Source organism: Ochotona curzoniae, unplaced genomic scaffold (assembly GCF_017591425.1).
Source record: "Ochotona curzoniae isolate NIBS_2020 unplaced genomic scaffold, NIBS_Ocur_1.0 contig_1, whole genome shotgun sequence".
NCBI lineage: Eukaryota > Metazoa > Chordata > Mammalia > Lagomorpha > Ochotonidae > Ochotona > Ochotona curzoniae.
This window is the reverse complement of record NW_024464918.1, coordinates 45,067,126-45,093,675: the sequence shown is the minus strand read 5'-3', so window position 1 is coordinate 45,093,675 and position 26,550 is coordinate 45,067,126. Positions and strand designations below refer to the sequence as shown.

Here is a 26,550-nt window from a genome sequence, read left to right as displayed (position 1 = left end):
TGCTGTTAATGAGTCTAGCACTGCTAAAATGTCAATGGTTTTTTGATCTGGTGAGAAGGGGCCTAATTTATCTAGTTCAGTGCCTTCCTGGAAATGTCAGAGCAGCAGAGAGCAACGGAATGGCAGCAAAGAACACCTCGGCCACCTGCTTTCACCTCTCCTGATGCAAGTTACTGTTCACAGGTGTGGCAACAGGGTACAGAAGCCACCAGCAACGCGTAACTGCACACGCTGAGTGACACACACCTGCTCTGCCGAAATGCTGAAACATCTGCAAATGAACAAAACTGTACTGTGGATCTCCCAAAGGAAGGAAAGCACAAAAAAGGGAGGAGACCAGGGTTTCTGAATATCATTTTAAATTTGAAACAAGGAAAGAGTACCCGAAGGAGCTAAACCTAGAGTGTCCTGACTCTTTCACACTAACTTGTTTTTACCATTTACTGAAGACAAAAAAGTCTCCTTCTGCAGCCATTTCAGTACGTCTTTTCTTCAGTAAGCTTAATCCTTAGAAATGCAACGGTCAGACCCTGTAACTGCTCATCTTTGCTCGCTGGTGTGGGGTATCGTAGCACAGCACACACGCCCCTCAGCTCTCCACAGGACACGCGGAGAAAGCTCCCCTGGTCGTTGGCTCACTCTTGCATTGCCAGAATTCCAATATTCACTGTGAGCACACATCAAACACAGTGAGGTTTTTCTGGAAAAGGAATCATTCAAAATAGAGGATAAGAAAATAAATCACTCAGTTGATCCCTGGAGTAAGGAGGGGGGCGGGGGAAATACAAAATACATAAAAAGTCTGTGCCTCCATGGTAGGCATTGTTCTTACAATGGATTCAGCCGTGGCTGGAGGGCCTGGGACTCCCCGACTCTGCTCCCAATTCAGTTTCCTGCTAACGCTACTGAGCGCCTCCAGGTGATGCCAGCCCAGGTGGCTGAGCCCTCACACACATCTGTAACGCTCCTGCGCGCCTCCAGGTGATGCCGGCCCAGGTGGCTGAGCCCTCCCACACATCTGTAACGCTCCTGCGCGCCTCCAGGTGATGCCGGCCCAGGTGGCTGAGCCCTCCCACACATCTGGGAGACCTGGATGGAACTGTAGCACTTGCTTCAGTCCAGCTCTGCTCAGCTCTTGGGGGCAGGAAGCCACCAACAAGAGTTGATCTTTCTGCCTCTAAATAATATAAGAAGCCTGAAGACAATCAGACTCCCAAGGTATCAATCACTATGCAATCCTTCTGACACTCACCCATTTCTGACCTGACTTACTTTAGCCCGCCTAAATCAAATCAGCCACACACCTCCAGCCTAGGTGGCAGGAAAAGTCTGTGACAGAAAGAGAACAACTTGCCTCTTAAATTTCCTTGCAAAATCAAACAACTGTGGGCACATATGGGCTTAATTTCTCCTTGGGGAAAACGAACTGTTTGCCAGGACAAGGATAAAAATATTTGCTTCATTTAACTTTCTATCAGTTCATCCAGCTTGACCAAGGCATGATTAGAGTGGTACATCAGACCCTGAAGTGGTCAAGTCTGCTTACATTTCCAGGCAGTGTCTCAGCCGGCAGTGCTGCTGCAGCGGCTGCGGGGATGCCAACGGCCATAGGAACACCTCCTTCCCTGACTCAGTTTCCTTATATCCCTCCCACCATCTACCCTAGACTCTGGACTCACACAGCAGAGGACACAGGGCACAGCACTGCACAAGGAGAAAGCTCCAGCAGACACAGCCCACCTCAGAACAAAGAAAAGGCTGTCCACTCTCACGCATCTTCAATTCAGACAAGGATGTCCCCGTGTGAAGTCAGACACAAACTCGGTTTATTCTGGGGCACTCAACACTGCTCCATTACCGTACTGTTACTGCACCGAGATCCTGGGCAAAGAGGTGGCTGGGGTTCCCAGCAGAAGCCACATGAGCAAAAACGTTCACACAAAACAGCTACTTTAAACTCGGTGTGCTTTAAAAAGCCAAGCTTGTTCATCTTCAGCTCTGTATTTTATCTTTCCTTGCCCTTTTATTCTTAAAGGTGAGTGCTGTGGGGAGGCGGGAGGGAAGCGTTACCTGAGGTTCTTGCACTTACTTGTGTGACTCTGGAAAGCCATCTAACCCGTTCGAAGTGTCATCACACCAGCACACACTAAGCACTCAAGTGTAAACCTGCACTGTATTCTCTAATGCTAAGTCTGATGACAGCCATTTTTGTTATGTTGGTTATTCTTGAAGAATTGTTTTAAGCTGATGCAGCTGACAGGACAGACTCACTCCTGCTCCCAGCTGCAGGTTCACACCCAAGAAGCACGGTCACGGTAGGTGGGGACCACACGCATGAGTCAGGGACAGGATCCAGGGCTCCCTCAGGTGGTAGGAACCCAGTGCCCTGGGCCATCACTGCTGCCTCCCACGAGCCAGGAACTGAACTCAGGCACTCGCGTGGGAAGCGCGTGTTCCAAGTGTCTCCTGCTGGTTATTTTTTAATGCCATCCATACTCTACATAAACAATGGGGTCTGTTTTATAGTCTCAGGACAGCCTACAAATACCATGACGCCAATACTCTCCTTAATTCTCTGACAGACAAAACAGAAGAAACTTAATCTCTTTCATCAAATTAAAATTAAAATTATTATGCTCACTTTGGCATAACCAGGTGACATTAAACTATTTAGTAACAAAATATCATTTCTTTCTCTGTAATTTCTAATTACCAAGATATACTTGCCCTCATGCAGATATGTTTCTGACAGCTAACCCAGAAGCACAAATAAGCCCATCAGAATTCTAGCAACACCAGTAACGAAACATAATTAGCCCTTTTGGGATTTATAAGCCTATTCTTTCAACAAAATAATGTAATTATTCTTTTTAAAATGAATATGATAATGCTTAGATTGCAGAGGAACACTTGCATGAATGAATTATGTTGCATTACTGTATCATATCAGGACAGGTTATTTTGCAGCCGTTCGTTTACTTCCATTTTAATTCTAAAGCAATAAATCCACTAAGTTTCAAGTGAACGGGTAATACAAGACCACAAAGTTGAAACAACGTCAACTAGGAAAACACGAACCCTTGAGGTTGCCACTGTAAGAAATTTTTAGCAATGGAGCAAGGAACAGTTGAAGTAAATTGCTGTTACTTAACACTATTTCATCATGTAAAAACAGGAATGCACATTATTGTGTAACCCACATATAAACGTTACTGAACTCCTAAAGAGGCAACTATCGATTCCCAGATAAGAGCAAGGAAAACAGACTCCTAACCTGCACTGACCAGAGCAGTATCTGAGGGCTGACCATGATACAGGGCACATTTTTGGAATGGGAAGAAAAAAGCAGCTTTCAGGAAATGTACTCATTAGCAATTAACCCAGCAATTAACTGGGACTGAACCCAGTCCCCGGAGAACAGCAACAACACCATGAATGTGTCCTTTTTCCCTAGCAGCAAAGTTCCATCGACTGTAGCATGTGACAAGGAAACCCAGGCCCCACCCACGGTTTTCTAGAAGTCACTCCCATGAGCTCTTAGGGAATTGGAAACTGAGTTGGGCTCTGAGCTTTCTTGAGCCTTCACCATCACAAGGTCTTTTTCAACTGGGTCATCTTGGATTTCCTGATAATTTACATTAGGTGTCACAGCAGGGCAGCAGAAAGGGACCAAAAGTACAGGACACCACTGCTTCTCGGCCTTTTGGCTAAGACCAAATGTAGGAAGTACAGGACCCCATAGCCTCTGGAGATGCTGCAAAATTCACACAAGAAACAGGATGGGCTGTATTTTAAAGCTCTTGGGTACGGGTGTGGAAATGACGCATAAGATTTTTAAGGAATTTGGAGGCACCAAATAGTGATCTGTACTAAAGAATGGTGTTTTGTGACTCAATTACAGTAAGCAACAAAATGCAAATAACATACGAAGATGGTCACAGCAAACATCAGTTCTCTCATCCACAATCATCAACCGGATGATGAAAGAAAGGGGGACCAGTAAGGGAAAGCCCTTCCGGCACACGGCAGCCCATGAGGACAAGCTGAGGCCCGCCAGTGGACCCACACACCCCGGCACTCCGAACCCCAGTTCGTCTCTACTGCACGGGCTGGAAGCCTGTGACACTTCCCGTCACATTCCTGGACCTCACAGCCCATCACACATGAGACACCAAGACACCTCCCCAGAGACCAGCATGTGCTTCAGCCTATGACATTTCCAATAATCAGCAAAGCCAACAATGCTCAAGCCCCACCCAAGCTGAACTGAATTCTCAATTAGAGTACCAGCCGGTAGCGTCTGAGAACTACCCCAAGCCCTTCCTTTCTCACCAATATAAGCTGTCTGCACTCATGTCTTGCGGGTCAATCCATTCAACAGAAACCTATCTGCTTTCTTGCACACCTTCACATCTCCTCCTTAAATTTGTTTCTCATGTGCAGTCAAGAACTTGGAAGAGACCCACCTACAGCTGCAGGAGACCATACCACCTGGGCCATGAAGCAGGGTCGGACCCCCTCGCCTTTCCCTGCTGCACTCGGCCCTCCACTCGCAAGTCTGACGACCACATGAAGCCGGGGGCGATTGGCTCATCACACCTGAGGTCAGGCAACACCTACTTCCCACGATGGCTTCACAGCTGGTCACGACAGCTACAGCAATCAAAGGGTAAACAAGTCAGGTTCCCAGCATGGCAAACAGCTCCCTTCCTTCCCCCAACTTGCTACTGATGGTGTTACTTGGCAAATCAACTTCCTCCTGACAAAGGGGGAAAACTAATAGTAGGGAAGTAGCTATATTAAGTTGGGATAATTTAATTTTAACTGAAAAAGCTTTGATGGTTAACAAAATTGAGGCCAGGCTAACACTCTGGAAGCCACTTCCCTTCATTGAGTCAAGTTTCCACTAATCCTATGATGAGCCTAATACTGGATTATTGGACTCATTAAATATAAACGCTTTCATCATCCCAGTTTCCACAATCAACTATTTTCCTAAGTGTTCCTTGCTGAATGAATGGAATACCTTATGCTGGAGAAACATGCTAGCCCTGAATGGTGCTCCCGGCTAGGGAGCTGGCCTGACCTTCAGTACCATACTTGGATTCCCAGCTTGTGTAAAGCTTTCTGTAGGGAGGGGGGGGGGAACAGAGGACAACAAGGCCAGCTTGCAGATGGCTTCACTCACACAGCTTGAAGCCTTCGTCTCACTTCCTGAAAGCTGACAAAAACCAAGACCATCCTGGCAACTGGGGCCTCCAGCCAGGGGGTCATTGGGGGGTGGACACTGGATTAACGAGCTCTTTAAAAGAGAAAAACAAGAAACACCCCAAAGCAACAAAGCAGCCCTCCTCCACTCTGCTACAAAAATAGTTACTCTGATTCCAAGAGCTTAATTGATTACACGGCACAGTTTGCCAGCCAGTGGGTTAAATGTTGCTCTAGATTACCATTTTGGTCACATCCACTTGAAACAAAATTAAATAAAACCATTAACTGTAGGCTTGTACTTAGCAACATAGTTCAATTTAGGAATTTTCAAGTAATAATCTTGTTACTTATAGGAAGTCACCACTGAAACAGAGAAACACCAGCAATTCATAATGACAACATTCCTTGGCCAGAAAATAAAATTCAGCAGTCCCTACGATTAGAAAGGACTCCACTGAGCCCTAAGGAATAAGCTTGCTACATTAGATTGGCTCGGGGAAGACTCTGCTAAAGCAGATTAATACTAGATCACGTGGAGACAGGGATATGTCAGGACAGAGGCAAATGTTAGTAGAGGTTCAAGTGAAACATCTTTCGCCAAAACATTTCAAAATTGGTTTCACTTGGGGAGTTAAAAGGGTAATCGTTAAGGGGGAAGAGGGAGCCTGCCAACTTAAGCCCTCAGCCACCACCCTCCCCAGATGAGAATGCCAAGGTCACAGTTATGCTGCCCCACAGGGAAGCAGAGTGGAAACTGCACAGCAGCCCAGACTGGCCCTCCCCTGCGCCCAGCTTTCCTCTCTCCACACTGCATCCTGGCAGCCTCTCCTTTCCAGGCACTTCCCAAACAAAGCAAGGGGCAGAAGACTGCAGCAACACATCACGGCAGAGAGGCAGATGGTTCCGATTTAATGCATAGGGTGTGTGTGGTTTTTTAAAACTCATTTGTAGACTGCTTCAAAGTCCACGGCAGGGTCTCACCATCAGACAGCACTCAGCACACCCAGCTGTTGCTCTCTCAGTCCCTTCCTGCAGCCCCTCGCGCTCGCCTCCCTACATCTCTCCCCCTTGAGCTGCCCTAAAGAAGGACCCCTTACTTGGGTCTTTCAGATACCCATAGTCAACCACAACCAAAAATGTTAACTGGAAATAAACATTAAGTCCTAACTTTTTTTATCCATGCATTGTCATATTTCTTCTATTCTACTATCATTGCTGTTCATCTTGCTGTACTTATTTATGCATGAAATGCATCATATGTATTGTATAGGAGAAAATACAGGAAGGACTCAGCACTATGTGTGGCTTCAGGCAGCCACCAGGGGTTCTAGAACAACGTCCACAGAGAAGCAAACGTAAGAATACATGTCACGTAGGTGTAGCATTCACACTGACAAAGACTAAATATCTAAACACTAACCGTTAACTGCATAACATGGTATATAAGGTTATCAAACATCAAGTTTTTAAAAAGGAAATATATCAAAGAAAATGAAAAACTGCAAGATTTATAATCAAACTCAAGTACGATGGCTCCATTTTTTAAATAAAAACATGATTTTACATAGAAAGGAGAGAGATCGTCCATCACTATTTCACTCCCCATGTGGCCACAACAGCATGACCTGGGTTGATTCAAAGTCGGGAAACTGGGAGCTTCTTCCAGGTCTCCCACATAGGTGCAGGGGCTCCGTCACTTAGGACATCTCCCACTGCTTTCCCAGGCGCATTAACTGGGAGATGGATCACAAGTGGAGCAGCCAGGACTTAAACAGACACCCATACGGGATGCTGGTGCCAAAGGTAGAGGTTTAACCTTCTACTCCAGGGCGTCAACCTTGATTCCTCAGATTATTAACAAGGAGAAGAGGGCTGGCACTGTGGCTCAGAATGCTAATCTTCTGCCTGTGATGTGGGCATCCCATACCGCATCTGGGGAGTGAACCAGTAAATGAAAGACAACTCATTGTGGCACAGCAATTAATACCCATGCCTGCAATGCCAGATACCAAAACATGAGTACCAGTTCGGGTCTTGGATGTTCTATTTCCAATCAGCTCCCCACTAAAATGCCTGGAAAAGCAGTGGAAGATGGCCCAGGTACTGGGTCACCGCACCCATTTGGAAGGCCAGGAGGAGTTCCTGGTTCCTGGTTTTTGCCTGACCCAGCTCTGACCTTAACAGTCATTTGGGGAATGAATTAGCAAATGGAAGCACTTTTTCTATTTGTTTTTGTCTGCCTTTCAAATAAATGCAATCTTAAAAACCAATAAAAAGCAACTTAGGAGCTGAAAATGGCTACACTGCCACTTGGACACCACATCACATTTGAGCGCCTCAGTTCCAGGCCTACCTCCATTCTGGATCAGTATCCTGCCAATGAGCACCCAGGGAGGCAGCCAGCTCACGTACCTGGGGCCCTGCTATTCACATGGGAGACCCAATTGTGTTCTGGGCTACTCTAGATTCTACATGACCCAGCCCCAGTCACTGCAGGCATCCGGGAAGTGAGCCACCAGCAGGTAGATCTCTCTCTCTTTCCTGTCATTCTGCCTTCCAAATAAATGACAATCTGTAAGAAGCAGCAGCAACTTAAAATCTGCTCGGCAAATGAAAGGTAAGAACGTGCAGGAAAAGCCATCCTGGTCTTCAGCCCTTTGGTAGAAGAGCAACAAAGAGGTTAATTTCTTGCCAACATCATGCATTGCAGGCCACTCCAGCATATGTGACACCACACTGGGGGCACCAAACGTGCTGCTCTCCCTGCGCAGTCACAGCAGTGTCAGGGCACAGGGCACATCAGCCTGCCCGGCTGGCAGCTTCGCTGAAAACTTCATTCCCCCCATTGCAGAACACCAGTGTCTTCACCTGAATGAAAGCCACCCAGTAACCTAGATCTCACTGGATTGCTGATGAGCTCCTTACAGTACTGCAAGCACCTTTTCAAAAACCAAATCAGCAAAATGAATTTAAATCTCTATCATTCCTAGTGGGTTAACAATCCGTCAACCAGGCCAGGCGGCATGGCCCAGCAGCTAATATCCTCGCCTTGAACGCCCCGGGATCCCATATGGGCACCGGTTCTAATCCTGGCAGCTCCACTCCCCATCCAGCTCCCTGCTTGTGGCCTGGGAAAACAGTTGAGGACAGCCCAAAGCTTTGGGACCCTGCACCTGTGTGGGAGACCTGGAAGAAGTTCCTGGATCCTGGCTTCGGATCGGCTTAGTACCAGCCGTTGCGCTCACTTGGGGAGTGAATCATTGGACGGAAGATCTTCCTCTCTGTCTCTTCTCTCTGCATATCTGACTTTGCAATACAAAATAAATAAATCTTTTTTAGAAAAAAGAATTAGTCACCCAACGAAAGCAATTGACATATTCCTTCTGTTGCAAGTGAACACTGAAGTTTCACGGTTTGGACCTCACTACCTTTGTAGGAAAGGTTATCTTTTGGCATTTAGGGCACAATTAAATATAAAACTACTGGGAAGAATGATTCCTGTGAGACTCGGCACAAAGTGAACTCTTTCCCTTAAAAACCTGGCGGCGTGGCCTAGTGGCTAAAGTCCTCGCCTTGAACACCCCGGGATCCCATATGGGCACCGGTTCTAATCCTGGAAGCTCCACTTCCCATCCAGCTCCCTGCTTGTGGCCTGGACGGCCCAAAGCTTTGGGACCCTGCACCCGTGGAGGAGACCCAGAAGAAGTTCCTGGATCCTGGCTTGGGATAGGCATAGCATCAGCCATTGCGCTCACTTGGGGAGTGAATCATCGGAGGGAAGATCTTCCTCTCTGTCTCTCCTCCTCTCTGTATATCTGACTTTCCAATACATAAATAAATCTTTAAAAAAAAAAAACACATATTCATTTCTAACTTGGAAAGAAACTTCCTGAAGACAACAGTGCTACCCTTGTAGGAGGCCCCGAGGAGCTCCTGGCTCCAGGCTCCAGATCGGCTCAGCTCTAGCATTGGGGCCACTTGGGGAGTCAATCAATAGGCAGAAGATCTTTCTCCGTATCTGACCTTCCAATAAAGATAAATAGGTTACCATACTATCAGTTCTAACAGTTTTCCATTAACCAGAGAATCGATGGATAATACACACTTAACAATACTAATTTAAAAGGGTATGCATTTTAAATATTAGAACTATTATTGTGCATCATTAAGCAACCAGATTTTACTGTATGCAAAGCAATAAGGTTTCAGAAGTATAAAGTATACATATAAAGGGATGACAAGATGAAGCAAGTAACTGCACCCAACTGCTTCACTTGAAGTATTTCAACAAAACAGTACCACCTTTCACATTTATCATTTATTTTGTTAAAATTATTTAATTATATGTCAAGAAGAAAGAGAAAGAGAGGAGTTTTGCTAGATGGTTCATTCCCCAACTCCCCCAAACAGGGCTAGGCTGAAACAGGGTCCCAGGAACCTAAACCAGGTCTCCCACCACCTGAGCTGTCACCCCTGCCTCCCACAAGCCCCACTAGCAGGACGCTGGAGTCTGCAGGGGGAGCAGGGCTCAACCCCAGGCACGCCACTCCAGCATGTGAGAAGTGTGGCAGGTAAGCACCTTTATAGCTAGGCCAGACACCATCAAAGCACTCAATTAGTACACACAGCAATTCCAGCTCCTGGTGCGCCTCCTACCCTCCCAGGAAGGGAGGTGTGACTAGGGCCTCACCCCGGGGAGGGGGCCGTGAGGGTGTGGGGTGGTCACCCCAGGGAGGGGGCCATGAGAGCGTGGGGTGCAGGTCACCCCGGGGAGCGGGCCGTGAGGGCGTGGGGTGCAGGATCTCACCCCGGGGAGGGGGCCGTGAGGGCGTGGGGTGCAGGATCTCACCCTGGGGAGGGGGCCATGAGGGCACTGGGTACAGGATCTCACCCCGGGGAGGGGGCCGTGAGGGTGTGGGGTGCAGGGTACCCCGGGGAGGGGGCCGTGAGGGTGTGGGGTGCAGGTCACCCCGGGGAGGGGGCTGTGAGGGCGTGGGGTGCAGGTTACCCCGGGGAGGGGGCCATGAGGGCGTGGGGTGCAGGATCTCACCCCGGGGAGGGGGCCGTGAGGGCGTGGGGTGCAGGTCACCACACTGGCTGATATAAAAGCATCTGTCTTTTCCATCTCCTACTCTGTCTACTCTTCCCATCACTCTTGATTACGCTGTATCCTGGCAACCACAAGAGAGTCAGACACAGAGTCTGGATTGGACGTTTACACAAGGGGAAACTTGCAGACCCCAGGAGACACCTGGCACCAACCGGATCTGGGGTGACTGCAAATACATCTTTTTTTTTTTTAAGATTTATTTATTTATTGGAAAGTCAGATATACAGAGAGGAGGAGAGACAGAGAGGAAGATCTTCCCTCCGATGTTTCACTCTCCAAGTGAGCACAATGGCTGATGCTATGCCTATCCGAAGCCAGGATCCAGGAACTTCTTCTGGGTCTCCCACACGGGTGCAAGGTCCCAAGGCTTTGGGCCGTCCTCGACTGCCTTCCCAGGCCACAAGCAGGGAGCTGGATGGGGAGTGGAGCTGCCAGGATTAGAACCAGTGCCCATATGGGATCCCGGGGTGTTCAAGGCGAGGACTTTAGCCACTAGGCCACGCCGCCGGGCCCTGCAAATACATCTTAAAAACAAAAAAGAAAGGAACCCCCACAGTTGAAACAAAATTCGAACCAACTTAGTAAGGAGATAAACACACACAGAGTTTTACAAAGAAATCAAGGTGACTTAACCTGATGAAGAAGCAAAGACAGCCAAAACCTGGAGTTTTTCCTAGTCATTCAACGCATTGTCCTAACTCCAGCATGCCATGGATTCCTCGGGACATCGCAGTGTTACGACGTAAAGGGTGTAGCAGCGGCCCAATCAGCCTCACTTTCTCGGGCAGCCAGCACTTCCTAGGTAGCTCTCAAAGCCCCAAAATGAGAAACAGCCTTGGAAGTCAGTCACTACCCTTAGAAGGCAGACTTGCCCACTCCATCTCTACCTCCCCTAGCCAAAAATAAACAAGGAAAAGGAGGTTTCTAAATCTGCGTTTAAAGCTACTATTCTAACTGAAAGCAACAACTGCTGTCTTGGGACCAGGCCACTTCACTAATCCCCCTGGCCTCGCTCAACCCAGGCAATGGCGCCTACAGACTACAGCCATCATCAGAAGTGCTCCCAATCAGCCGAGAGCAGAAATTAGATTTTGGTTTATCCGGGATTAGATTTACAGCAGGAAGGATACAGTAACATCATCTGAGCTGGCAGGCCAGCCTGACTCCCAGACTCCCTTCCCAGGCCCCTCTGGCACAAGCGTCCCTGGAACACCTCTGCACACCACACGGTGCAAGACGCAAGCTTCACAGGTCACTCCGGCCTGTCCCCCACTGCCAGCAGACGGGAGCAGTGAGATGCCAGCCCGCAGAAGCACTCTGGCCCTCTCCTGCCACTGAGGGTCCTTAGCAGGGCTGTGGTGGGTGCAGGTGCCCAAGATGCCGCCTGCGAATGTGTGACGTGTGCGCTCCCACTCAGAGCATGGTCAGAGTCCCACTGCTGCATTCCCAGTCCAGCTCCCTGCCAATGCTCCTGGGAAAGCAGTGGAGGATGGCCCAAGCACCTGGGCCCCTGCGCCCAAGTGAGAGAGCCAGATGGAATCCAGATTCTCGGCTTGTGCCTGTCCCCACCCCAGCCTCTGCAGCCATTTGGAGATCACCAGCAGATGAGAGAACTCTTTTTCTCTGAATTTCTGTTTCTGTAACTTTGACTTTCAAAGGTTTATTTATTTTTATCGGAAAGGCAGACTTACAGAGAAGGAGAGCCACATGTTCCATCTGCTACTTCACTCCCCAAGTGGCTTCAACAGCCAGAGCTGAGCCAATTTGAAGCCAGGAGTCAAAAGCCTCCTCCAAGTCTCCCATGCAGGCGCAGGGTACCAAGGCCTTGGGCCGTCCTCCACTGCTTTCCCAGGCCACAGGCAGGGAGCTGGATGGGAAGCAGAGCAGCCAGGACACAAACTAACACCCATATGGGATCCCAAGGCCTGCAATGGGAGAATTAGCCAATTAAGCCATTGTGCCAGGCCCCAAGTAAGTAAATTTTTTAAAAAGAAAAAATTTCCTTGTCCCTGGGCCCCAGGGAGCTGTCGCTAATGCTTTAACCCAGCCTTTTTTTTTTTTTATTGGAAAGGCAGATATACAGAGAGGAGAGACAGAGAGGAAGATCTTCCCTCGATGAGTCACTCCCCAAGTGAGCGCAACAGCCGATGCTATTCGGATCCAAAGCCAGGAGCCTCTTCCGGGTCTCTCACGTGGGTGCAGGGTCCCAAAGCCCTGGGCCGTCCTCGACTGCCTTCCCGGGCCACAGGCAGGGAGCTGGAAGGGAAGCAGGGCTGCTGGGAAAGAACCGGCGCCCATATGGGATCCCGGGCGTCAAGGTGAGGACCTTAACCACTTGCGCCACCGCACCGGGCCCTCCTGAATCTAATTTTATATTCACCTCACCCTATCCGAAAACATCAAAAGCAAGAACTGTGCAAAACTCAAACAATGAGGACATTGAGATGACGGGGGCGGGGGGGGGGGTTGACACAAGGAATTCTCATCACTCAACAACAACAGAAAAATCAATCAACCCAAATCTAAAATTGGACGGAACGAGGGGTAAGTAGGAAGAAGTTCATACAGGCAGATAAGAACTACCGTAGCCCTGGAAAATGGTGTTGTCTTGTTCAACTGTTGATCTGGTATGCCCAGCTCCGCGGGAAGAGCCTACGGCCCCTCCTGTCGCTCTCTCTTCCTGCGAGTATCTGCTGCTCCCAGCCTCTGCCCAACACGGGAGGGCAGTGCTCTGGCGCCTGCTCTGCCCCTCAGCTCCGACGACCTCCCAGGGGCAGGGGCTTCAGGCAGCTGATTCTGTTTGCAATTCATTTACTGGATCACGCTGGGGGTTTCTCAGTGTGGAGCAGCCCACGCTCATATGTGTCAATTTATCTCCTCTGTGCACATGGTACCAGTCTCTGCTTGGTACATCAAGCCTGGATTAAAGATCAGTATACTCTTCCCCCCATCAGGAGGACTTGAGATATTTCTCCAAAGACGACACACACGGACCACACGCACATGAGAGGTCTTAGAACCACTAATCATTAGGTAAACACAATCTAAATCACGAGACAATACCTCGCACCTACTAGGACAGCTACTGCACCTGTCTAATCTCCTCACGGGAAATGAGAATCCACATTTTTTGTGGAAACGTAAAATAATGTAGCTGCTATGGAAAACAGCCTGGTGATTCCTCAAAAACTTAACCCGATACAACCAAATGACCCAGGAACCACACTTCTGATTACATATTCAGAAGGAGGCCCAGAGTAGTAGCCCAGTAGCTAAATCCTTGCCTTGCAGAATCCCACATGGGTGCCAGTTTGTGCCCTGGCTGCTTCAAGTCCTTGGGACCCTGCACCCGTATACAAGACCAGGAAGAAGCTCCAGGCTTCACATTGGCTCAGCACTGACCACCGCAGCCATTCGTGCAGTGAACTAGCACACTGAAAAATCTTTCTCTCTTCTCTCTATAAATCTGCCTTTCCAATAAATAAATAAATCTCAAAAAAAAAAAAAAGTAAAGACGGTCTTGAACATTTTCTTCAAATTCACAGAATTACTCACAACAGCTCAAAGATAGAAACCCAAGCACTCACAAGGAAGGACAAAGAAAACGTGATGCAAGCACCTGCAAGGTATTACTCCACCTTAACGGGGGGAGCCCTCACACTGCACCACAGACATGCTGTACAAAGGGGCACACGCTGCAGGGCTCTGCATGGCTCTGCCGCTCTGGGGAACCCAGAACCACAGGGCCCTCGGTGGGAGGCAGCAATGGATAGTTTGAGAGGCACAAGATGAAGTTCAGGAGGGAAGAGGGGGATGGTTCACACCTCAGCATGAGCAGGCTCAATGCCACACACACACACAAAGGTACACTTAAAAATGGCTAAAATAGTGCATTTTGCAACAATTACAAAGGGCAAGAGGGTCAGCGAGCACAGGATTACAGTTGATTGGATAATATCTGCATGAGAACAACCGAATGGCTGCCTTTTGGATAAGTGACTGGATATCATTTGTATAAGAACAGTTGAGTGGACCGCATGGGAATGAGAACACTTGGTGGAATATACAAAACAAAAGGAGTTCCAAACACCAATATGACCCTCAGTGTATAAAGTCGGATGCCACTAATAAACTTCGGCCTTGACCATCACTCAGGGTCCACACGTGTTATTATGGGCTCTGTTCACCAAGTCCATCGCTGCGGGCCAGCAACACTGTAGCATCAAGAAGTAGCAACTGGCAGACTAGTCAGTGGGCCCACACCGTCCCCCAAACAAACTGCACCCCTGGATTTCCGCAGCCATGAGGTCCCAACAATCACTGCCAGGAAAGCCAGTGAAGGCAGACAGCAACAACACCCCCAACGCACAGAGGCGAGTGTTAACGAACCCTGTGGTCCTCAGTTGTGTCAAACCGACAGGCTGAGAAAAAAAAAAAAATCAGACTTCCCCCTCTTAAAATAATTACAGAATACTAGAAACCACGTAATTTAAGGTAAATATTAGCAGGAAAGTGCGGCCAGGGAAGGAGGCAGCGAGTCCTCTCCTTGGCCACCTCCTTCAGCCTCAGGCATCTCCTGGGGTATCAGGTGGCACAGGGTGGAGTACAAATGGAAGACAAGCTTCCGAGCTCCACCCTCCACCTGAGTCAGTCAGCAGGCTCATCCCGACCTGACCGCAACAGACTAAAACAGAAAGAAAAGTGTCAGCAGACTCCTCGGAGCTATATTGGTTTTAAGTCAATAAACTGGTATTAAGGTTCATAAAAATGAAATGTCATTCCACAGCACTGAAGCAAACGGGTGCAGGCAGCAGCAGAAGGCAGAGATGCCTCCCTAACACAGAACCTGCCCGTACCGACAGTGCCAGCACCCATCAGTCCATGGCCATGTTCAGATCACTGTCGGCCCATCCACACATACAGTTCTTCAAACCATTCCTTCTAAGGAGACGATGAATCCAATTGTAACTGCAGAGGGATGGCACTGTGGAGCATCTGGGTGAGCCGCCAGCTGCCATGCTGCTGGCATCCACACCAAGTACCTGCTTGTATTCCACATTCAACTCCCTTCTAATGCACCTGGGGAAACGGGTGACCTGGCCACTGTGGTCACCTGTGGCAGGAAGCAGGTGACCTGGCCCACCTCTGGCCACTGTGGTCATCTGTGGCAGGAAGCAGGTGACCTGGCCCACCTCTGGCCACTGTGGTCATCTGTGGCAGGAAGCCGGTGACCTGGCCCTCGGCTCCTATGGGGGAGACCCTCACGAAGCCACGGGGTTCTGGAGTGAACCTGGCCCACCTCCAGCCACTGTGGCCATCTGGGGCAGGAAGCCACAGACAGACCTCCCGGTCTCACACTGACGCTCACTCACACGCTCTCTGTGTAACTCTGCCTTTCAAATAAATACAGTCCTTCCTTAAAAACTGCAATTCATTTTTCACTAATAAAATGAGCATTTCTGGTTCCAACAACAACAACAACATATATAATTTAAGAGTTTAGAAGCAATATTCACAGTGAGATGTGATAACGGATAACTAATGATCTCAGAAACACCTCCTTGATACTCCTGGCATCTTTTTGGTGAACTGTTTCTCTTCCACACATCTCCCACATCTTGACTCAAAATTTAAAATAATAATACTAAAAAAATAAAGAAGGGTCAGCTTTATTACACAGCTTAGATTGCCACCTATACACTGGCATCTAACATGGGTGCCAGTTCCACCCTTGATGCTCCATTTCCAGCCCATCTCCCCGCTAATGTGGCTGGAAAAGCAGCTCAGGATGGCCCACGCACTTGAACCCCTGCCACACACACAGAAGACCTGGTCAGAGTCCCAGCTCCTGCCCTCCCTGATGGATGGATGCTGACAGGGTCAGGCACAGTAGGTTCTGCACTCAGCTCCCATCAATGGTGTACAACGGCAGATTGTATTTTTAGGAAGCACTTGGAGAGTGAACCAAAGAATGGATGGTCTCTCCCTGTTTCTACCTATCTGTAACTCAGCTTTTTAAATAAACAAAATAAATTCCTTTTTTAAAGAGAAAACAAATTAATGTGATGTTTGAAACCCTCCAGAGAAATCTACTCTCCAGGGCTTGGGACGGACGACACAGGGACTCTGGCAAGCACTGGGTATCAGACCTCTTCATCCACTCGCCCCTGCTCAGTGCACTCAACAGCATCCCTACTCACTACTGCACCAACACAGGGAGCTCAGAGCATCCTCCACACCCAGGGCTTACTCCTGCCTCTGCCAGAGCTGACCCCTCACCCTCACAGGTCGCAGTTCCCCGCCCACTGCCCAGGTTTACTTGCCCAGCACCGGACAGAGGTCTGCCTGTGTGTACCATCCAACATGTAGAAAGCACATACGATGAGTGAGTACATGAACAGCAAAGACAGTAAATTTAATCATAATGAGCAAACTGAATGTCATCAAATGTGTACTACATTCAAAAAAGTAGCCATTCTTATCTATCACTCTAAAACAGCAACTGAGATTTGATACAAAAAAGCAACTTTGAAGCAGCTGTGTCCTCACTAATCAATTTCACCCAGCCTCCTAAGAGGTCAGCTGTGGAATGCGTAATCACAGTGAGTGCTCTAACCACAGATGAGGGGAAGCAGCTCAGCAGAGGGGCTGGGAAGGGACAGGGCCAGGGGCAAGGAGTTCACACATCCCATAGGAAAGCAGCTCCTGGCAGCTCCTCCCACTCTTTCTTTGCAACCAAGCAGAGACCCTAGTTCCCCTTCTAATTGCCAGGCAGTCTCCAGGAATCTAATAATATCCCAACCACAGAGGAGCTTCTACCACACAAACACCCTAGCCTGAGAATCTTCCATTGCTTATCTGTTACAAAACTGATAAATGGGGGCCCGGCGCGATGGCGCAGTGGTTCAGGTCCTCGCCTTGCACGCCCGGGATCCCATATGGGCACCGGTTCTAATCCCAGCAGCCCCACTTCCCATCCAGCTCCCTGCCTGTGGCCTGGGAAAGCAGTCAAGGACGACCCAAAGCCTTGGGAACCTGCACCCGTGTGGGATACCAGGAAGAGGCTTCTGGCTTCGGACCGGCATAGCATCAGCCGTTTCGCTCACTTGGGAGTGAATCATCGGACGGAGGATCTTCCTCTCTGTCTCTCCTCTCTGTATAACGGCCTTTCCAATAAAAAAAAAAATAAATCTTAAAAAAAAAAAACCTGATAAATGCAACCTACAGCCTTTTCTATGGTAGGTACAAATAGTTGCCAACTGCATTTTTCCACCTGAAGAATTTTCTCAGTTTAACACACCTGAAGAATTTTCTCAAAGTTTAACACCTTTACTGAATGTGAGGACTGCCTTGGAAGAGGAGCACCAAGAGCTTGACAAATCACTCCTAACGCTGAGGGAGGCCTCCATTCCTGCCCTGACACCTCAGCACCCCTCCGACACCCCAGCGGGTGCAGGCAGCAGTTGTAGTGCCTCCCTTTCCCTTACAGTAAGAGAGCAGAGGGTCCTCCCGGATGAGGGTCCTGCTACCCGTGACCAGACCGTCTGCTCTCAGGGCTCTGCAAAGGCAGTGCTCTGAATATCGCACCCACCTGGAGGCACAGGCAGGGACAAAATCCCTGTGCTCCAGTAACACCCCTTTCCTTATCAAGTATACTTATCTGGGTCATGCACACAGATTACAACACAAGTCAAGTTCAACAAGAAGCAAGCTGACTAAATGGAATGCTCTCTCCTAGCAATCCGTGATCGAAAGCTCAGAGAAGTGACACACAAACTAAAAAGGCATAAAATGATGCAGTTCTAGGGAAAAACCACTTCGGAATCAACTAATCCCAACTTCCTTAGACCATGTGGTCTTGCTAAATTTTTCACCTCTTCCTGCCTCACGTTCTGTATCTTTAACATAAACCTACCAGAATGTGCCTCGTACAGCTTTTGGTAAATCAGCATGGCAATATTTGGAAGGTGCTTAGAAAATGCTAGCTACCCACAAACTACAAGTGAACAGCTAAAATACAAAACAGCAAAAACTACTGCAATGAGTTGAAAATTAACGATGTCATTCTGTAAACCCTGCAGTGGTTTAGAAATGGCTGTGTCATTCCAACATCTTGGTTACCCAGGATCTCTCTTCACCCTGGGAGTGGACTGGGCATGCTAAGACACCAGTGTCCCCATCCCAGCGTCCAGGCTCCGTGTCCGAACCCAGCTTATGCTAACAAACCCGTGTCCCCATCCCAGCGTCCAGGCTCCGTGTCCGACCCCAGCTTATGCTAACACAGACCCTGGAAGGCAGTGAGGCGGCTCCTACAGTGGTTCCTGCCACCCACACAGGAGCCAGGACCAAGTTGTTAGTTGCTGGCTTCCACCAACCCCTGCAGGTACTTGGAAGGAATCCCCTCTCCGAGAGGAACTCCTTCTCTGCCTGTGAAATCATAAATTTGAAAGTATTGTATTTATTAAAAAGGACAGGAGAGAAGCAGTGAATTGCTCATGTAATTCAATTGCTTGTATGTAGAACACTGATAATGTGCAAGATTCTGCACCAGGTCCTAAACACGTATGATCTGTGGCTAACACGGCCACTACACAACTCGTCACACCTGTAAGACCAGCAGCCAAGCGGGCACCCCGGAACTGAGGAGTCAGACCGGACAAGCTCCCAGAAGTGATCCCCTTTCCAACGAGGGCATTCTGTCCCTGAGCGGATGACAGAGGACACACGTGTCCGTGAGGCGTCCAATCCACTTACAAGACAAAATAAAGGACAATTTCATTCTGTCAAATTCTTTCTTAGAGTGACAGTGAAAAGCTACCAGGAATGACCCAACAATGAAATGGCAAGAGCGTGGAGACAGCCTCCGATGGCCCAGTGCAGGAGGGCAGCGGCTGGACAAGGAAGCTTTCAAAAACAGGGTGGGAGAGAGCAAGAAAAACGTAATTCCCAGAGTAACCAGTGATGCAGACCTTTTTTTTCCTGTTCACTATTTAGGTGTTTAAAAAACAAGGATCTTACGTCGACTGCTTCAGATCAATTATTTGACTGACAAAGAGGAGCGTTTTGTTTTTCATTTCCAAAGATATCAGTGGATTCCAGGAAAGGACACTTTCAAGAGGTTTTCCTCTTTCTATATAAATGGCAGCCGTCTGCAAGACAAGGTTGGTTCAGGCTTTTCCCAGATAACTGCTGGACCTTCAGACATCTTCCTTCCAAGATCTTGCTCGGACTAAGAGTTAAGAAAGCTCACTGTGGATGAAGCAAGGACATAACAATGGCCCACCGCTTTACTAAGACAAAAAGATAACAGCTGACCTCAAACAGTGAGGGCGCCACCAGAGCCATTCCCAGACAAACCCAAGCTCTCTGGACGGGTGACCATTCAGCTTCCCGGTGGGGACATGCAGACAGCCAAGCCAAACACCAGCTTCTCCGAGGGCTGGTAATGCCTGCAGTGGCCTTGGTCCGGGGCGAAGCTGGCAGCCGGAACCCCAGGCCTCCACGGGCTATCTAAATCATCACCACTGCCTTGGCAACGTGGCACACGGGTGTCTTGACCACTGGGCCAAGTGCCCGCCCCTAAGGACCTTTAGAGTGGCTGCTGGTGAGCTCCTTCTGAAGCAGGCAGGGAGGCAGCACGGAGGAGCTGCAGCCCAAGTCGGACAGCAGCCTCTGTGCTGTGTGTTCTGCAAACCCCACGCCCTTCGGTGCGCTGGCTGGATGTGCAAGCTCAGCACAGTGTCCTCTTCGGGCACCTGAGCCTCACCCCCACGGCAACACACCAAGACCTGCCTAGAGATGACCACATGCGGCAGCCCCAAGTGTACACGGCCGCACACCCGAGATTCCCAAACTCCACTTCCTATATTCAATCAGGCCACCACTCCCCACCCCGTAACAAGGATGACTCCACAGCAGCCACCCCTCTCCCCAGAGAGGCTGCCAGTTGATGTCAGAGTGTGTACCACCATCCTTGCCCAAAATCCCTGCTTCCGGCTCTCCTTGTGGGTCTCCTGGATTCGAACTCTTCACCTCATGCAGAAAAGAGAAACCCAACGAAGATGCCCCATGGCACTTCCTTATTTTCAAGTCTTTGTAATGGGAAGCAAATCACCCAAGTCACGCTTCTCAAAGTTCTCTTCTGCATTTCTGTCAGTTTACTTGCGATCATGGATCAATACAGACATGTCTGAGTGTTCAGAGGTAATTTCACCCTTCAACCAACTCATCTTGTTGTAAATGGCGACGGCTCAGAGCAGACACAAAAGGACCCATTCACACATCCATCTTCTGGCTTTCCACCTTGGAACACTCCATGCCCAACACCCGGCACTGGATGTCCCAACGATGCAACCTTCACACCCCAATCCCTCCTGCCTTGCCTTCTAGGCGCAGGCGCAGCTGCTGCCCAAGCTTGCCGGTCACTGGGCCAGGAGGCCACGATGAGAACCTGAGGACCTGCAGGAAGGGCCAGCTCACCAGGCGGCACCGACAAGGAGTGATGCCTGAGAACTCGGCTGCGCCTGACCCCCTCCTGACCTCCGGCAGCTTTGAGGCTCCCGGTAATGAGAGATAAGGCACTAAAGGGGCCCGGGAGGTTTACTAGCTCCGCTTCCAGGTGAGGAGGCCAGTAACCATCAAAGATGACAACATTGCCCTGCAAAGCTCTAGCCCAGGACGAAACGAACCAAACATATCCTCTCCTCTGAAGTTCTCTTCACACGTCCCCGGATTTGAAACACACACGATAAGTAAAAACAACGAACCTTGCAGCCTCGCACCACTCCATCTCCCGGGAGGCCAGGATTAAAAAGACACAGCAACTGAGGGAGAACGTGGGGCTCGTGCACCAGAAGGCTGTCAGAGGTGGTTAGGGCAGGGGGGGAGACAGCAGGAGATTCCAGTCGACCTAATGAGCTAAACGACCTAGCAGGGGTCTGCGAGGAAGGTTCTCCTCAAGCAGCCTAAGGGCGGAGGAAAGCCCCGATCCCGGTGGAGCCTGCGGACTGAAGACCATACAATTCAAACTCAAGTCCTCACACCTTCTTCACTCGCTGGGGTTTAAGTTCTCGCGGAAGCACCTCTCCGGGAAACACAGCTGCCCTACCAGCTGGAGCCGGCACCCACACCGGTTCCTACCCGGAGCAGGGCCAACAGCCAGGGGGCACCCTCCGGAGGGAGGGAGGTCCAGCCGGCCTCCACCCCTGACCCCGGGTCGCCCTGAGTGCCTGCCCCGGGTCCCCCCTGGGTGCCTGCCCAGGGTCGCCCTGGGTGCCTGCCCCGGGTCGCCCTGGGTGCCTGCCCCGGGTCGCCCTGGGTGCCTGCCCCGAGTCGCTGCCCCGGGTTCCCCCTGGGTGCCTGCCCCGGGTCGCCCTGGGTGCCTGCCCCGAGTCGCTGCCCCGGGTTCCCCCTGGGTGCCTGCCCCGGGTCCCCCCTGGGTGCCTGCCCCGAGTCCCTGCCCCGGGTCGCCCTCGGTGCCAGCCCTGGGTGCCCCCTGGGTGCCTGCCCCGGCCCTCTCCCTCTGCCCCGCGGGGAGGCCGACGGCCACCACGCCTCCTGCGGTCGCCCGGCTCCGCGCGCTCCCAGGACGCGACCGAGGCCTCCCCGAGGCGCGAACCCGTTCCAGCGAGAGCCCCCCGAGAGCCCGCCTCGGCCCGCCCGCGCCCGGCGGAGCCCACCTCACTCAGCTCGGCCGCGGCGTCGCTCCCGCACTTGACGGCGACTCCGGAATTCATGACTGCGCCTCGGGGGTCCGCGCGCCGCCGCTCGCGAGGCTACACGGCCATTTCCGCCCGGGACCGCGGCGCAGCCCGCGGGGGACGCGCGCTCCGGCCGGGGCGGCCGCCGCGGGGTCCGAGGCGCGGGGATCCGGGTGAAGACCAGCTCGGCGCCGCCCCCGCGCCTACCGAGCCGCGCCGCTCCCCATGCCGACCGCAAGCACCCCCGGCCCGTCGGCGCCGGCAGCACCACGCTGGAGGGCGCCGGCCGCGCTCCTCGCCAAGTTTCCCTCGGAATGCTCGGGAGTTGAGGCGCCCGCGCCCAAGCGCAGCTGTCCCGGCGGGGGCGTGGCCGCCGAGGGGCGGGGAGTGGAGGTCGGGGCGGGGCCAGAGAGGGCGGGGCGTGGAGGCCGAGGGCGGGGCCGGGGAGGGCGGAGCGCGGAGGCCGAGGGCGGGGCCGGAGAGGGGCGGGGCCCGGAGGCCGAGGGCGGGGCCGGCAAGGGGTGGTGGCGTGGAGACCGAGGGCGCGTGGCGTGGAAGCAGGGGGCGTGGCCGGCGAGGGGCGGGGCCTGGCGGGGTCCGCGAGGAGCGTGTGGGGCGGAGCGGGCCCCCGAATCCGGGGCAGACAGGGCGGAGCCTGCCAGGAGGCGGGGCCTGCGAGATGGACGTGTGGGCGAGGGGGCGTGGCTGGGAGCCCGAGGGACGGGGGTCGCGGGCCTGGGTCCAGGTTGCTGCGACCAGAATTGCTGGACCCGAGTCCTGGGGAATCAAGAAGAAAAAGAAAGAAATTTGAAGTAAAGCTCGCCTGACGGCGATGCTGTGCGGCGGCGCGGGGTCTCCTCACGCACGCCCGGCGGCCGGCTCTCCCCGAGGAGCTTGCTGCCCCGCCGGGCTCAGCCGCGCCCGCACGCTCCCTCTCCCGGCGCTGAGGACGCGGTGCGGGATGCGGGCGGCCTCCCGTGGCCACCCCGGCAGCCCCCGGCCGAGGACGCGGGACACGGCGGGCCGCGGTGGAGCTCAGGTCCCGCTGAGGCGGAGAGGCCTCGCCCGGGGGCGTGCAGCCTCCTTCGGAGCCCTCCTCCAGCTACACAATAGGAACAAGACGCGGCATTTCCTGAAGCCCTTGTAGTAACAACTTCCAGAATCTTTTTTTAAATCGGATGTTTAGCTTGCTCCTTGAGAAGCTCCAGGTTTGCGTCTGTCCTCCCCAGCCTCTTGAGTTCACACAAGCTGGTGGAGGCCCCGGGGCTGGGGGGCTGCAGGAGCCATACTAACTTCCTGTCCGCCCTCCTGTGAGCACTGCCTGGGTGCTGGAAGCTGGGACAGCTGGAACAGCTGTAGGCACTGCTGGAGTATCCTGAGGTGGAACGGTCCTAATCCAAAAGCTCAGAGGGTGGGTTCTGTTGGTGCTCGGAAAGTTCCAGAAGCCAGAGCATTCTGGGGATTCTGCATTTGGGATCCTCATCCTGCGGAGATGTAAAGGCGGCTCAGGCGCCAGCCCGGCCCTTATGGTGTCAAGGCCTCAGACACGCACAGAGAAGCCGGCTTTAGATTTGAAGCATCCTGGGCATAGGCCAGCCGTGCAGCCGTTCAGCTGGGCGAGGGGAGGACTCTGACAGGATCTGAGGAGCAGGTGACCTCCATCACAGGAGTGGGAGGGGGCTTAGCCTGAGGTCTCCCAGGCTTTCCAGGACAGAGAGCCCGGATGGAGAATGAGCTGGACCAAGTGCTCAAGGGAAGCCGGATCATGGAGGAAGGGCTTCCCGGGCGCTCCAGGCTGCCGCAGAAACACAGGACTCCGAGTTTGTAGATGGACCTGTGGGTTTGTCACGCGCACGGGAATCTGGGTGAACGCAGAGGCATTCCTGCATGAGGTGTTGGTGGCAGAGTTCTCTGCAGAAACAAGGAGTTGCACATCGTCCCCACTTGACATGCAGCTCGGCAGCGGAAGATGAACCGGAAGTGCCACTATCTGGCCAGAACGACAGACCGGGAAAGCAGGTGGGGCTGCCAGAGAGGACTGTACTTTTAATGAGGGTGTGTATGGGGGAGGCAAAATAAGAAATAGGAAATGGTGGGGAAGGCCAAAGAAACAGGACGGTGGGAGGAGAAGCTATATCTGGGTGTCTAAGGGAGACGCCACCGCAGAAGGGGTGGGGGCCGGGGCAGTCTGATCAGATGAGAACGCCCCTGGCGCGTGCGTGACTGCCCTTCAGCAAGAGACAGAGACGGAAGGCCACAGGCAGCGAGGAGGACCTGGGGCAGGGCCCAGTACTGTTCTGTCCGCGATGTGGTGGGGAACAGGAGACAGGGCCATGTGACCTTGGTGACTCATGCAATTGCCAGGCATACCGCTCCTAAGCCGGTGGAGTCCTCCAAGATCAGGGGCAGGCAGGGAGACCTCAGATAGGGTGTTGGGGGGCTCCCCTAGAAAGCGCAGAGGAGAATTAGCGGGTTGGAACTTTCAGATCTTCCCTGCCCTCAGCCACAACCACAGGGACAGGCAGGGCCTGAAGACTGAGTGGTAAGCCACCACTGGTGATGCCAGCATGCTCAATGAGCGCTGTTCAGGTCCTGGCTGCTCCACGTATGACGCAGCTCCCTGTCAGTGTGCCTGGGAAAGCAGAGGGGGATGGTTCAAGTGCTTGGGCCCAGCAGCCATGTGGGGGACCCTGAAGGATTTCCTGAGTCCTAGCTTTGGTCTGGCCCAGCCACAGTTAATGTGCCCATTTTGAGAACAAGCCAGCACATGGAAAACCCTCTCATTCTCTCCCTTTCAAAGAAATTAAGTAAAATAAAGCTGAAGCTAAATGAGAGCCTCTACCTCCTGCTCGTGCTTTCATTCTTCTGCCAAAATGCTTCTGACTTTATCTCCCGATTTATTTATACCTTGGTGTGCTTTACAGCTTTTGAGCATCCATTTGTGACATGAAATGACTTCTTCCGGATTCTTCTGACAAGTCCCAAGGTAAGCCTTCTGCACACCGCTACCGGCAGCTTCTTGGGTGCTCCCACACACGGCTACCAGTAGCTTCCTAGGTGCTCTCCTTGACCCCCACATGCCAGTCGTATTAATTTAGTCAATGCACATTCTGATCAGTTTGGGGCTTTAATTCTTTTCTCAAAGATTTATTTTTATTACAAAGTCTGATATATAGAGAGGAGAAGAGACAGAGGAAGATCTTCCATCCGTTGATTCACTCCCCAGTGGCCGCAACACCCACAGCTGAGCTGATCCGAAGCCAGGAGCCAGGAGCTCTTCCAGGTGTTCCACACAGGTGCAGAGGGTCTCAAGGCTTTGGGCCATCCTCCACTGCTTTCCCAGGACACATCAAGGAGCTGGATGGGGAGCAGACCTGCCAGGATTAGAACCAGCACCCAAATGGGATCTAGGCGTGTTTATGTTGAGGACTTTAGCTGCTAAATTACCACGCTGGCCTGAGTTCACATTTTGGAACTCAACCTTTAGGACATTCCCCAATTTGAATCCCATCAGCCATTGCAGCCACACTGCACCTGAAACACTCAGCCTCTTATCCATCCTCCATCTGACAGCATAACTGTATCATGAAGACATGTTGGAATCAGCACACCCCACACTTGCCATGTCAGAATCTTTCCAAAGATGCTAAGGGGTGGAAGTTGAGTCTTGGTGTGGCAGGAAATGCTCCAGTACTCAAGCCATGGCTTGGGACACCCATAGCCACACAGGAGTGATTGGGTTTGAGTCCCCACTTTGATTACAAGTCTAGCTTCCTGCCACTGCACCCTGGGAGGCAGCAGCTGATGGTTCCAGAACCTGCATCCGTGCCACCCTCATGGGAAACCTGGATGGAGGTTTTGGTTCTTGGCTTCAACCTGGCCCAACCCTGACTGTTGCAGTCATTCCGGGAGTGAGGCAGCAGATGGAAATCTCTTTTTGTCTGTTTATTTTTCTTTCTTGCTTTCAAGTAACTAAATGAATAAAGAGCATATTCTTTATGATCAACATCTTTATTCTTTATGATCTTTATTCTTTATGATCAGCATATTCTTATGATCATATTCGTTATGGCATATAGTTAGTAAAGCTGCTGCTTGTGGGGCTGGCCTCACTTAAGGACGCAAGTCTGAATTCTAGCTGCTCCACTCAGATACAACCACCTGCCAATATGCTTGGATGTGCCAGCTCCAAGCCAGCATCTAAGCATTCAGTGTTCTCCCTAGAGAGTGGGAGGGAGAGACAGTATTTTCCATGCACGTATGCACTCCCCAAATATCCAGAACAGCCAGGGCTGCAGTCAAAAGCCAGAAGTCTAGAGAACTTCCTCAATCTCCCACATGGGTATAGGGGTCCAACACTTGTGCGGTCACTTGGGGAGTGAATCATTGGACGCAAGATCTTTCTCGCTGTATAGCTGACTTTGCAATAAAAATAAATAAATCTTAAAAAAAAAAAAGTAGCTGGGTGAGCATGCCAGGAACATGGGGGAACCTAAGGAGTGCCTGGTGTGTCTGGCAGAGCACAGGAGA

At 51.5% G+C, this 26,550-nt stretch overlaps 1 protein-coding gene across 1 annotated transcript in view; it reads right to left on the bottom strand.

Moving 5' to 3' along the window:
* The window catches only part of MCC (MCC regulator of WNT signaling pathway), a 177,086-nt gene extending 154,818 nt beyond the window's left edge, over nt 1-22,268 (bottom strand). The window contains exon 1 of the mRNA XM_040973256.1: nt 22,000-22,268. Within this exon, the coding sequence (XP_040829190.1) occupies nt 22,000-22,056 (57 nt within the window). The 5' untranslated portion in view covers nt 22,057-22,268. The remainder of the gene's footprint in view (nt 1-21,999) is intronic.
* Between the last annotated feature and the right edge of the window lie 4,282 nt (nt 22,269-26,550).